The 12,835-nt window shown below is 41.9% G+C and overlaps 1 protein-coding gene across 8 annotated transcripts in view; it reads left to right on the top strand.

Annotated features, from left to right (window-relative positions):
• dop1a (DOP1 leucine zipper like protein A) overlaps positions 1–12,835 on the top strand; it is a 222,843-nt gene that overhangs the window by 145,612 nt on the left and 64,396 nt on the right. For all 8 annotated transcript variants that reach the window (XM_072265897.1, XM_072265903.1, XM_072265902.1 and 5 more), the window contains 4 exons: positions 4,994–5,167; positions 7,695–7,820; positions 9,577–9,711; positions 11,114–11,169. In XM_072265897.1, coding sequence (XP_072121998.1) covers positions 4,994–5,167; positions 7,695–7,820; positions 9,577–9,711; positions 11,114–11,169 — 491 coding nt within the window. The remainder of the gene's footprint in view (positions 1–4,993; positions 5,168–7,694; positions 7,821–9,576; positions 9,712–11,113; positions 11,170–12,835) is intronic.

The following is a 12,835-nucleotide window of genomic DNA, read 5'->3' as shown; positions in this document are numbered from 1 at the left end:
AGAGAAAGCCACTGTTGGGGAAAAAAAACTGTCATGAAATCTTGGCTAGTTTGCCAGGTCATAAGGGACACTGTGAAGTGAGCTGTAAGTTTAATGGTTTGACAGAAAATTGAGCTTTTTAGCCATCAGACTAAATGCTATGTTTGCCGTAAGCTAAACAGCACACATCATCAAAAACACACAATCCCTACTGTGAAGCATGGTGGTGGTTGCATCATGCTGTGGGGATGCTTCACTACAGCAGGCCCTGGAAGGCTTGTGAAGGTAGAGGGTAAAATAAATGCAGCAAAATACAGGGAAATCCTGGAGGAAAACCTAATGCAGTCTGCAAGAGACCTGCAACTTGGGAGAAGATTTGTTTTCCAGTAAGACAGTGACCCCTAGCATAAAGCCAAAGTTACACAGGAATATCTTAAAACAACAAAGTTAATGTCCTGAAGCTTGGTTTTACATAAAATCAGGACAAAACAAAAGGGTCAGACCAGTTATGCCCGCAGATCTCGATTTTGCATATGACATAGTCCTGCTGTCTGACCAGATGGAGGAAGCGCAGCAGCTACTGACAAAAGTGGAAATTGAGTGCAATAAAGTTGGACTTCAATTAAACACTAAAAAGACAGAGTACGTGGCGTTTAACGAAGCTACTCTCAAGACCATAAAGAATGATACCATTAAGAAAGTCTTTGACTTCAAGTACCTCGGGTCAAGGATGATGAGTTTGGAGAAGGACGTAAGGATATGGAAGGCGCTGGCATGGAGGGCTATGAACGACATGAAGGAAATCTGGAAGTCGAGCCTGACCAGAGGGCTTAAAAAGAGGATCTTCATTGCAGTCATAGCGTCCATTCTCACGTACGGATTTGAGACGTGGACACTCACCAAGACTATGCGAAAGTCTCTAGATGGTTGCTATACCTGAATACTCCGGATGGCTCTTGACGTGAGTTGGCAACAGCACATGATGAACGTTGAGCTCTGTGACAACCTACCAATGCTCTCCACTAAAATCGAGGCGAGAAGACTGCAACTAGCAGGCACTGTCTACCCCACCCTGAACTACCTGCCAGCCTAGTCATCATATGTGATCCCAAGCATGGGAGGATGAACCCTGTGTGCCCTCCCAAGACTATGGTCAACACACTCCTAGAAGACAGCGGCGCGAATAATGTAGCTGAACTGAACACACTGATGAGGGAGAGGGAGAAGTGGAGAGTCCGTCATCGTGCCCGACGCTGGACCCCTAGGCCTGAGTCGACGTAGTAGTAGTAATGTCCTGAAGGGGCCAAGTCAGAGTCCAGACCTCAATCCAATTGAGAATTTGTGGCTGGACTTGAAAAGGGCAGTTTACTCACAATCCCCATGCAGTCTGACAGAACTTGAGCAGTTTTATGAAGAAGAAGTGTCCAGATGTGCAAAGCTGATGTAGACCTATCCACACAGACTCAAGGCTGTAATTGCTGCCAAAGGTGCATCTACTAAATACTGACTTGAAGGGGTGAATACTTCTGCAATCAATTATATCGTGTTTTATCTTTGTAATTAATTTTTCTCACTTTGTAGAGATCTGTTTTCACTTTGTCACAAGAGTCTTTTTTCGTTGATCAGTGTTAAGAAAACCAAATTAAATCCTTTGTGACTTCATGTTGTAAAGCAAAACATGAAAACTTCTGGGGTGGTGGGGGGGGGTGGTGAATACTTTTTTTTGGCACTGTGTATTTGCATGGGTGGAGAACTGGCTAACAATGCAGAGAGTCAGGATAATTGGGTTATTTTCAGTTGATGAGCTGGTACTGCTGGAATGGGGGCCTTAACTCTTTATAATTGATATTAATGACTTGGATAAAGATACCAAACTTAAGTGAATTTGCTGCTGGTACAAAAACAGTAGGCAGTGAATGAAGTGAGGAATTCACGCAAAGTCTACAAAGAGATTTAGATGAGTTACATGTGTGAACAAATGTTTGGCAGATGGGGTACAATGTAGGAAAGTTTTGTAAGGGGAGCGGAAAGCAAAATGTTGCAAAAATATAGAGAACCTGCAGAATACAGCTGTAGAGATGGATCTATGTGTCCTTGTACATTAAATATATTAGTACACAGTTACAGCAATTGTTTAACAAGGAAATTGAATATTAGCCTTCAATGCAAGGAGATAGTGTATAAAATTAGAGAAGTTTTGCTGTAATAGTTCTGTTGATGCCACCAATCCTGAGGCACTGCATACAGTTTTAATCACATTGTTTTCAAGATTGCTACACATGCCAGAGAAGAATCACTCGGTTGGCTCTTGTAACAAAGGTGTTTCTTTTGAGGAGAGATTGCACAGATTGTATCTATATCTGTTGAAGTTAAGAAGAATCAGCAGTGAAATTGATAAGATTAGCCAAAGGATGTTTTCTTTCATGACAGAATGTAGAACTAGGAGAAATGATTTTAGAATAAGTGGTCTCCTATGAAAGGCAAAGATGAAGAATTTTTTCTTTCAGAGGTTTGAGAATCTTTGTCACAGATGGCTAAGGAGGCACCAAATGTATTTTAAGCTATTGTGGTGGACTGAGACAGACAAGTGGGTCACAGTCTGGAGGGGGAAGGGGAAGAGTCAGGTACTAGTGAGTATCCCTGTGGCTGTGCCGCTTGACAATAAGTACTCCTGTTTGAGTACTGTTGGGGGGGACAGCATACCTGGGGGAAGTGACAGTGGCCGTGCCTCTGGCACAGGGTCTGGCCCCGTGGCTCAGAAGCGTAGGGAAAGGAAGAGGATGGCAGCAGTGATAGGGGACTCTATAGTTAGGGGGTCAGACAGGCGATTCTGTGGACGCAGGAAAGAAACTCGGGTGGTAGTTTGCCTCCCAGGTGCTAGGGTCTGGGATGTTTCAGATTACGTCCATGATATCCTGCAGTGGGAGGGAGAACAGCCAGAGGTTGTGGTACATATTGGTACCAATGACATAGGTAGGAAAAGGGAAGAGGTCCTGAAAAAAGACTACAGGGAGTTAGGAAGGAAGTTGAGAAGCAGGACCGCAAAGGTAATAATCTCAGGATTACTACCTGTGCCACGTGACAGTGAGAATAGGAATAGAATGAGGCAGAGGATAAATGCGTGGCTGAGGGATTGGAGCCGGGGACAAGGATTCAGATTTCTGGATCATTGGGATCTCTTTTGAGGCAGGTGTGACCTGTTCAAAAAGGACGGGTTGCACTTGAATCCCAGAGGGACCAATATCCTGGTGGAGAGGTTTGCTAAGGCTACCGGGGAGAGTTTAAACTAGGATTGTTGGGGAGTGGGAACCGAACTGAAGAGACTGGGGTTGGCTCACAAATAGAGAAAGCTTGTAGACAGTGCGAGAGGGAGGATAGGCAGGTGATAGAGAAGGGACGCGCTCAGACCGAAGGTTTGAGGTGCGTCTATTTTAACGCAAGGAGTGTTGTGAACAAAGCGGATGAGCTTAGAGTGTGGATCAGTACTTGGAGATATGATGTGGTGGCCATTACAGAGACTTGGATAGATCAGGGACAGGAATGGTTATTTCAAGTGCTGGGTTTTAGATGTTTCAGAAAGGACAGGGAGGGAGGAAAAAGAGTTGGGGGCAATGCACTGTTGATCAGAGATAGTGTCATGGCTGCAGAAAAGGTGGAGGGATTGTCTACGGAGTCTCTGGGTGGAGGTTAGGAACAGGAAGGGGTCAATAACTTTACTGGGTATTTTTTATAGGCTGCCCAATAGTAACAGGGATATTGAGGAGCAAATAGGGAAACAGATCATGGAAGGGTGTAATAATAACAGAGTTGTCGTGATGGGAGATTTTAATTTCCCAAATATGGATTGGCATCTCCCTAGAGCAAGGGGTTTAGATGGGGTGGAGTTTGTTAGGTGTGTTCAGAAAGGCTTCTTGACACAATATGTGATAAGCCTACAAGAGGAGAGGCTGTGCTTGATTTGGTATTGGGAAATGAACCTGGTCAGGTGTCAGATCTCTCAGCGGGAGAGCATTTTGGAGATAGTGATCATAATTCTATCTCCTTTACAATAGCACTGGAGAGAGATAGGAACAGACAAGTTAGAAAAGCATTTAATTGGAGTAAGGGGAATTATGCGGCTATCAGGCAGGAAATTGGAGGCTTAAATTGGAAACACATGTTCTCAGGGAAAAGTACGGAAGAAATGTGGCAAATGTTCAGGGGATATTTGTGTGGAGTTCTGCATAGGTACGTTCCAATGAGACAGGGAAGTTATGATAGGGTACAGGAACCGTGGTGTACAATGGCAGTAATAAATCTAGTCGAGAAGAAAAGAAAAGCTTACAAAAGGTTCAGAGAGCTAGGTAATGTTAGAGATCTAGAAGATTATAAGGCTAATAGGAAGGAGTTTAAGAATGAAATTAGGAGAGCCAGAAGGGGCCATGAGAAGGCCTTGCTGGGCAGGATTAAGGAAAACCCCAAGGCATTCTACAAGTATGTGAAGAGCAAGAGGATAAGATGTGAAAGAATAGGACCTATCAAGTGTGACAGTGGGAAATATTATTCGATATTATGTATTGCATTGAACGGCTGCTGCTAAGTTAACAAATTTCATGACAAATACTGGTGATAATAAACCTGATTCTGATTCTTCAGTGATGGATACCTCCTTCTTGAGGTACCACATCTCGATGATGTCCTCGATAGTGGGATGGTTTGTGCCTGTGATTAAACTGGCTGAGTCTACGTCCCTCCGCAGCCTCTTGTGACTCTGTACATCATAATGCCCCTACTAGTCTATGATACAACCAGCTAAGTACTCTCCCTTCTCCAAATCTGTACAAATTTCTAAGAGCCTTTTGTGTCATACCAAATGTCCTCAAATTCCTCGTGAAGTAGAGCCACATGTATGCCGTCTTTGTGATTTTAACAGCATGTAAGCATATAGTGGCAAGGGTTGACACTGTAAGATTTTTGAGTTATTTAATAGATGTTTAAGTTATTAATTAGATAATTGCCTGCTTTCCTCTCCCAGTTCTTGGTTACAGTGGACCAGAAGTACCTGAGTGAAGCACGAAGTGGAATACTTTCTATCTTGCATACTATCATGTCATCCGTGAGTCTGCTGTGGGGGATCCTGCAAGTTGCGGACTCAGCAGAGAGAACCACAGTCGCCTGTGCTGTTACTATCAATCTGGGCTCAACAAAGGTGTGTGCTGCTGGAGTTCTTTTACATAATTATCACAGTAAATTTAAAAACCAGTCAAAATGTCAGTAGGCCAGCTTATCTGCAACAAGTATAAACAGAATTAAATGATCTTATGAATTATAGTAGAAGTTTTAAATAACTTTAACTTTCACAGAACTTATGAACCTTGCTCACTCCCATGCAGTTTGTTCTTCAGCAGTGGGCAACTCCCATGCTTACACAGTCCCACCAACCCAGTTGATTGTTCATTTCAGAGAAACTTCAGAATTAAGTCATGTGGATGGGCAATTTGGGGTGGATGATAAATGTTGCTTTGCCAATGGCACACAGATCTCAGGAAACAAATAGAACAAGATCCTACCTGACACTTTCACTTTCTTTCTCCTCCTCTCCCCGCTTCTTAAACTTGTTCTTTTGGTAGCAAAAACATTAAACTGGAAGGACTCAGTAGACCAGCAGTAAAGGGATGGTTAATGTTTTTTGAGTTGAGTCCCTAAATCGTGCCATTTTTTTCAGTGATTAGAAATAAGCATACTTAATCATTCATGAGATTCAGTTAAGACAAGATCATTAAATTATTAATCATTAAGTTTTAGTTATTTGCACAAACTTTGAACATACTTTATACTTTATTGTTGCCAAACAATTGGTACTAGAACGTACAATCATCACAGCGATATTTGATTCTTATAGTCATAGTAATACTTTATTGATCCCGACGGAAATTAGTTTTCATTACAGTTGCTCCATAAATAATAAATAGTAATAGAACCATAAATAGTTAAATAATAATATGTAAATTATGCCAGTAAATTATGAAGTAAGTCCAGGACCAGCCTATTGGCTCAGGGTGTCTGACCCTCCAAGGGAGGAGTTGTAAAGTTTGATGGCCACAGGCAGGAATGACTTCCTATGACGCTCAGTGCTGCATCTCGGTGGAATGAATCTCTGGCTGAATGTACTCCTGTGTCCACCCAGTACGTTATATAGTGGATGGGAGACATTGACCAAGATGGCATGCAACTTAGACAGCATCCTCTCTTCAGACACCCCCTTGAGAGAGTCCAGTTCCATCCCCACAACATCACTGGCCTTACAAATGAGTTTGTTGATTCTGTTGGTGTCTGCTACCCTCAGCCTGCTGCCCCAGCACACAACAGCAAACATAATAGCACTGGCCACCACAGACTCGTAGAACATTCTCAGCATCATCCGGCAGATGCTAAAGGACCTCAGTCTCCTCAGGAAATAGAGACGGCCCTGACCCTTCTTGTAGATAGCCTCAGTGTTCTGCGCTGCACACTCCCTGGATTACAAATATTAAGTATTAAAAATAGTTAAAATTAGTAAATATTAAAAATTTAAATTATAAATCATAAATAGAAAATAGAAAAATGGGAAGTAAGGTAGTGTGAAAAAACCGAGAGGCAGGTCCGGATATTTGGAGGGTACGGCCCAGATCCGGGTCAGGATCTGTTCAGCAGTCTTATCACATCTGGTATTAAGATTTAAAAAGTATAAATGATTTTGTGTTCCTAAAATTTTCCTTTCGTAAGGTCAATCAAGCAACTATGACTGCAAAGGAAGAATTAAAATCAAGTGGCGCCAATAATTATACAACATAACTTTTAAAGAATGCAAGCACTAACTAAAACTGGAGAAGGAATGAGATTTCTATTTTTGGACTGTGGAGCTTTTTTAAGCAATAATTGAGGCTGATGGAAATGATAACCTTATTACCAGACCCTAACTGATTAGGTGAGTTAGGAGGTTCTACATCACTTTCCACCAATCTGTTTCCTGATACTTGGTTCAGTGTTCAGCCTGACAATGAGCTATCAGTATTAAACAACTCTGGCAACTAGCTCCTGATTTTGCACGTGACGATTTTGTGCAGTTACAAGAAACTGCTGGCAAAATTGCTCAACAACCATCAAGGGAATTATTTTTATGACTACTTAACAGCTTTGGTTTTTGATAGGTAGTTTTGTTATTTGGATTTAAAAAGTTGCCTTGGGTATTTTGTAATTCTGTCTTGTAGTGCAAAGTTGGAGGACCTGATAGAAAATTATGAGGGGAATTGATAGAGTAGAGAGCTAGTATCGTTCTCCCAGGATTGAAATACTGAATACTAGAGGGCATACTTTTAAAATAAGTGTGCAAAGTTTAAAGATGTGTGGGGCAATTTTTTTTCAAACAGAGACTGGTGTTTGCCTGAAATGCACTATCTAGGGTGGAGACAGATTCTGTCAAGGCACTTAATAGTTGCTTGGATAGACACACAAACGTGCAGAGAATGGATGAATGTGAACATTGTTTAGGCTGACAGGATTGTTTTAGTCTGGCGTTTAATTAGTTCAGCACAGCATGATGGGCCAAAGGGCCTGTTCCTGTTATTGCTTACGTTCTGTGATGTAAACTGCTGAATGCAATGTAAACATAAGATCATTTGGTTAATTCAGCTATAATTTTGTTAATGGTTTTCTTGCATTATCAATGAACTGGGTGCCCTTTCTGTTCTGTCTAGAGTCTCCGACAACAGATTTTAGAGCTCCTGGGTCCTATTGCTATGAACCACGGTGTGCACTTCATGGCTGCTATTGCATTAGTTTGGAATGAGAGAAGGGAGAACTCAAGTGCCAGCAGAAACAAGGTAAGGCTTTGGAGGAGAGTGTTTCTGGGGGCTGAGAGTAGTTTAGCAGGTCGTCATAACCATATTTTACTGTTTTCCCACTTAGTTGCAGGTCAGGTCTTTTCCAAACTGGAGCTGGTTTGGTTTTATTATAGAGCTTAGTCATGGCTGTGTCATAGAATCATAATAAGCTGCTGTATATCTTTATATAGATGCTGTGAAGGAACCCAGCAGCAGATGAATTAGGTGACTTGATGGTTAAACACGATTTTACAAGATGAATCTTATTGGTAATTATCCAGTTAGCTGGTGACCAGCTCAGTTGTAAATTAAAACTTGACCTAACTAAGACCGAGAACTGAGAATTTTTTTCATGCCCAATCCACCTTTTGCCCCATTCTCCAGAATTGTGTAGCAGACACAGAGTCCACACCACCCAGCTCTGCCAGGCCACTACTCACCATCATGAAGGAACCTTCGTATGCTGCTTGCTATTTCCTGTCTCTACTCCAGTCCCGATCACAAAATCTCCATCCGAAGACCCTCGCACAGCATCGCCTTGGATCACTCAGCCTAGACGCACCCTCTGTAAAGGCACTGCTTCTCTCTGAGAGAAACCACTCCACAGTGAGTGTACAGTGATAATCTGTTCAACACTACGCCCCCTCAGATAGCTGAAGCCAATCTGAGACCCTCACAACATGTGTAGGTCGATCCTGCGGGACTCAGGTTGGATAGATTCATCATAAAAATGGACCCTTGGAAGCAGCATACCCATGCTGACCTTTTTGCATCTCTACATTAAGCTGGGCTCTGCCATCAGCAACACACACTGCCTGACTGATTTCTTCACTGATATTCGTTATTCCATTATACGCAAAGCATTAATCTTTGCAGAAGAGGAGTGCTCTTGTGAATTTTTAAATAGTCCAGAAACCATGAAAGATGAGGTAAAATACAGAATAAAAGCACTTGAGAATACTTATTTACTGCTGATGTGAAGTTCACCTTTCTACAAGATTATGTAGGTCATATGATAGCTTCACAGAACAACCACAATGTTATGTGACGACTTGACCGCTCAAATCTATCCTAACTATGTAAAGGTTATCTAACTAGTTCTACTCCCCTGACTTTTCCCTGTCTTTCTGCAAAATTTTTCCTTCAAACATCAACACGGGCAACTGGGACTAGCAGGGAGGATGCTGCAGTCGGCATGAAATCTTTGAGCCGAAGGACCTTTTCCCATGCTGCGTACTCTATGACTATACAGCTCCTTGAGAACCTCCTTCTTCAGTTTGCCCTAAAATGGAGCTCTTTTCCTTGGGGATGAGACTGTGAGAAAATCTGATCATGATATTTAAAACCAAGCAGAGTATCAACAGAAGACGTGTTGAGAAATTGTCCCCACTGTTGGAGCGATCAAGAGCTAATGATCGCAGAATGATGTTGATTGGTAAAAGGATCCAAAGGGACATTGAGAAGAAATATTCTGACACAGTGTGAGTGGGATTGGTGGCCTGGAATGCATGACCAGCTTCAACCCCAGCTCCGATGTTGTATTATGTGAGGGCATTTGAAGATTAAATATCTGTCAACTTTATTATCCTATGTATCTGTGCCTGAGTTCACAAGTTCTGCAGATCTTAGTGCCTCCCATTTTCCTGAGCACATTGAACTCCAGTGGTTAATGGGAATTACCATCACTGTTGTAACTGGCTGCTTTGTGTCACATGAGCACTCGAGAGGTAAATAAATTTTACTTTTAATTTTGAAGGTTATTCCTGTACCCTGTTGTGAACAGTTATTGTTGGTGGAACTAGTGCGCTCAATTAGTATCATGAGAGCCGAGACAGTTATCCAGACTGTGAAGGAAGTTTTAAAACAGCCTCCTGCTTCAACCAAGGAGAAGGTATCTTAATATTTATTATAAAGGTTACATTGTAGGTGCTATAAATCGTTGATGTACAATCCATGTAATTTCTCTTTGACTGAAAATGCACTGGTTGATGTATCTTGTCAAGCCGCTTGCTTATTTTATCCTATCTGGTGGTCAAAAGCCTGTAATACCACAAGCGACTTCTGAGTAATGTACCCACACTTAGTGTGTGATATTATTCAGAGGCTGCCTTGCAGTATGGACTGAGGGAGGGCATATATTGAGTGTGGTGGTGTCATTAGGAATTGACAAAATGTATCAACCCCCAGAGTGTCACAGCACTGTCAGCCTCATTAATTTTATCTCCTCAAGGGCCTGTTTGCCCTTGCTCATTCCTTCTGAAGTCAGTACAACACAGTGATGCAGGCGGTAGTGGTTCTGCCTCATGGCTCCTCTGATCTGAGTTCGATCCTGACCTCCAGTACTGTCTGTGTGCACTTCACATGGCGGCGTGGGGTTCCTCTGGATGTGCCTGTGCCTTAATTGCTTACTGTAATTGCCCCATAGTATGGCAATAGAAATAAAATGTTGAATGTTATTTAAGGAAAACAGCACTCATTTCCTCCATTTCCTTAACTTTCGTCATTCTCTCTGAAGAGCAGTGTTTATCAACAATCTCATCCATTTCCTTTGGTTCCACACACAAATGACCATGCTGATCTTTAGGGCGTCTGTTCTCTCCCTAGTCACTCTTTTAATCTTAATATACTGTACCTACAGAACCTTCCGTGATTTGCTTCACATTACCTTCTCATATCCTCTTCATGCCCTTGTAACAAGTTGTGTAAAAATGATCTTGCAGAATTTGAAGTTTTTAAGTTGTGTCATTAAGAAAGTTAATTTAACTACTGTATTATTTTGAATGGTCTTAGCTGTTTCAGCAGTTAAAAAATTGCCATTACAGTTTAATTAGTGCCAATTCTGCTCAAAGCAGTATACTATATCATTGGGTAAGCATGGGAATGTTTATCTAGGGTCACCTACCTTCTTCCACCTCCCCTGATCACTTCCAAGGTAAATTAGTCCCTATTCAGTCAGTGTCATTTTCCACTTCTTAGTGTTGCTGACAATTGTGCAATGTTCCCGAAACACCAGCCCTCCTCTACAAGAGTGCAGGTTCTTCAGGAGGGAGAAATGGATTTTAATTTATCCAGTTCTCTGCACTGATTCTTTTGGCCTAATTGATTTTGAACCTTGCTTTCAACTGGCTTCAGTAGAGTTCCTGTGTGTGCAGCGAAGAACCAGAGTGCTCTGCAGGCATTTACTAATCAAAGTATGGTGGTAGCACAAGGTCACTTTTTAAAATGTGATGCGAAACACTCTGTTTAATGTTCTGAATACATCGCGTAACTGGTTTGTGTTCCATATGTTCCAGAAACAGCTCTCACTGGAAGTCTGCATGCTGCAGTTTTTCTATGCATATGTACAAAGGTAATCTGCTTTTGTGACATTATATGTACTAACCTGGTGATTTTCCTTCCCACTCTGCATAAGGAAAGTAGAGTTCCCTACTACTGGACTTCATTTCAATCTAACCTGATTAAAGGCATGTGCAGATGAAATGGATTGGGAGTACTTTAGTGTATCAGTAACTTGGGATGAACGTTCATGAGGAAAGGAAAGGCAATACATGTGGGTTCTTCTATGAATTGGAATAAAACATAGAATAGAATGAGCATTGTCCCAGTCAGGATGAGGAGAAATGAACCCTTGGACAGTATAATGATGGTGATAGGTATTGTGACTTTTCTCTTTTCAGTAGCGTGACTGCAGTCTCTGTGGCTTCACTATTGACACATGTTGTTTGTATCTGATGAGCTCCTCACACTGTTCCTATTCTGGTCCACAATCGCATTCAGCCCTTGCTCCTGTCATTCATATAACAAAGTGGCTTAGTCCCAGGGTAGCTGGGGAGCTGACACTTGCAACGTAGTGGCTATCAAGCCATCTACCTGCCGTGGTAATGTGTATCTTTCACCTCTCCTGAGAGCTCTTCCAGTTTGGGTGGCTTTACCTGAGAATGAGCTTGTACGTTCTCCCTTTGACCACATGGGTTTCTTCCGGGTGCTCCAGTTTCTTCCCACATTCCGAAGTCGTATGGTTGGGGTTACTGAGTTGCAGGCTCGTTATGTTGGCACCAGAAGCATGGTGGTACTTGTGGGTTGCCCACCACAATCTTCACTGATTTGATTTGACACAAATGACACGTTTCACTGTGTGCTTTGATGTATGTGTGATAAATAAAGCTGATCTTTCTTTCTTCCTTAAAAGTTTTCCAGCAAGCTTGCCAAGCCAGTTTTCCAGTTGAAAGTAATTTATTGATCAGGGCTGCCAGAGAAAGTATTTTCATGTTCGGCCCTTTCGATAATGTGCAGTTCTGGCTGCCGCAGTAAAGGAGGGATGTGAGTGCAGAAGAAAGCAACCAGGATGTTGCCTGGGTTGGAGGACTTTATTTGTGGGGAGAGATCGGATAGTCTGGGCTTGGTGTGAAGGAGGCTGAGGGTCACCTGGCAGAAGTATACAGTATAAGATCATAAGAGGCATGGCAAGGATAGATAGTTAAAATTTTTTACCCATGGTATGAGCATCAGGAATGAGGGCTTGGATGAAAGTCCAAAGTCCGTATATGTCACCATATTCAACTCTGAGATTCATTTCCCTCTGGGCATACTCAATAAACCCATAATAGAAAATAAGCATAACAGATTCAATGAAAGACCGCACCAACTCGAGCATTCACCAGTGTGCAAAAGACAGCAAACTGTGCAAATACAAAAAGTAATAATAATAATAATAAATAAGCACTAAATGTCGACAACTTGAGATGAAGAATCTTAAAGGGAATTTAAGGGATTTTTTTTACACATACGTTAATCACTGCAAAAGGTGGTAGAATCAGATACAATCGCTGTGTTTAAGGGGCATTTACCCAGAGATTTAAATAAAGAAGGAGTAAAGGATACAGTACTAATGCAGGTAGTAGGTTTTGGTGTAGAGAGGCTAAACATTTGCATTAGTCATGGTGAATGGAAGAGCCTGTTTCTGTGCTATGCAATTCTGTGCAACTGAGTGACACCATAAAGTTGATGCACCTTCC

The sequence above is a fragment of the Mobula birostris genome, chromosome 8 (genome assembly GCF_030028105.1).
Source record: "Mobula birostris isolate sMobBir1 chromosome 8, sMobBir1.hap1, whole genome shotgun sequence".
In the NCBI taxonomy this organism is placed as follows: domain Eukaryota; kingdom Metazoa; phylum Chordata; class Chondrichthyes; order Myliobatiformes; family Myliobatidae; genus Mobula; species Mobula birostris.
Note: the sequence above shows the minus strand (reverse complement) of the source record. Positions and strands in the feature narration are given on the sequence as shown.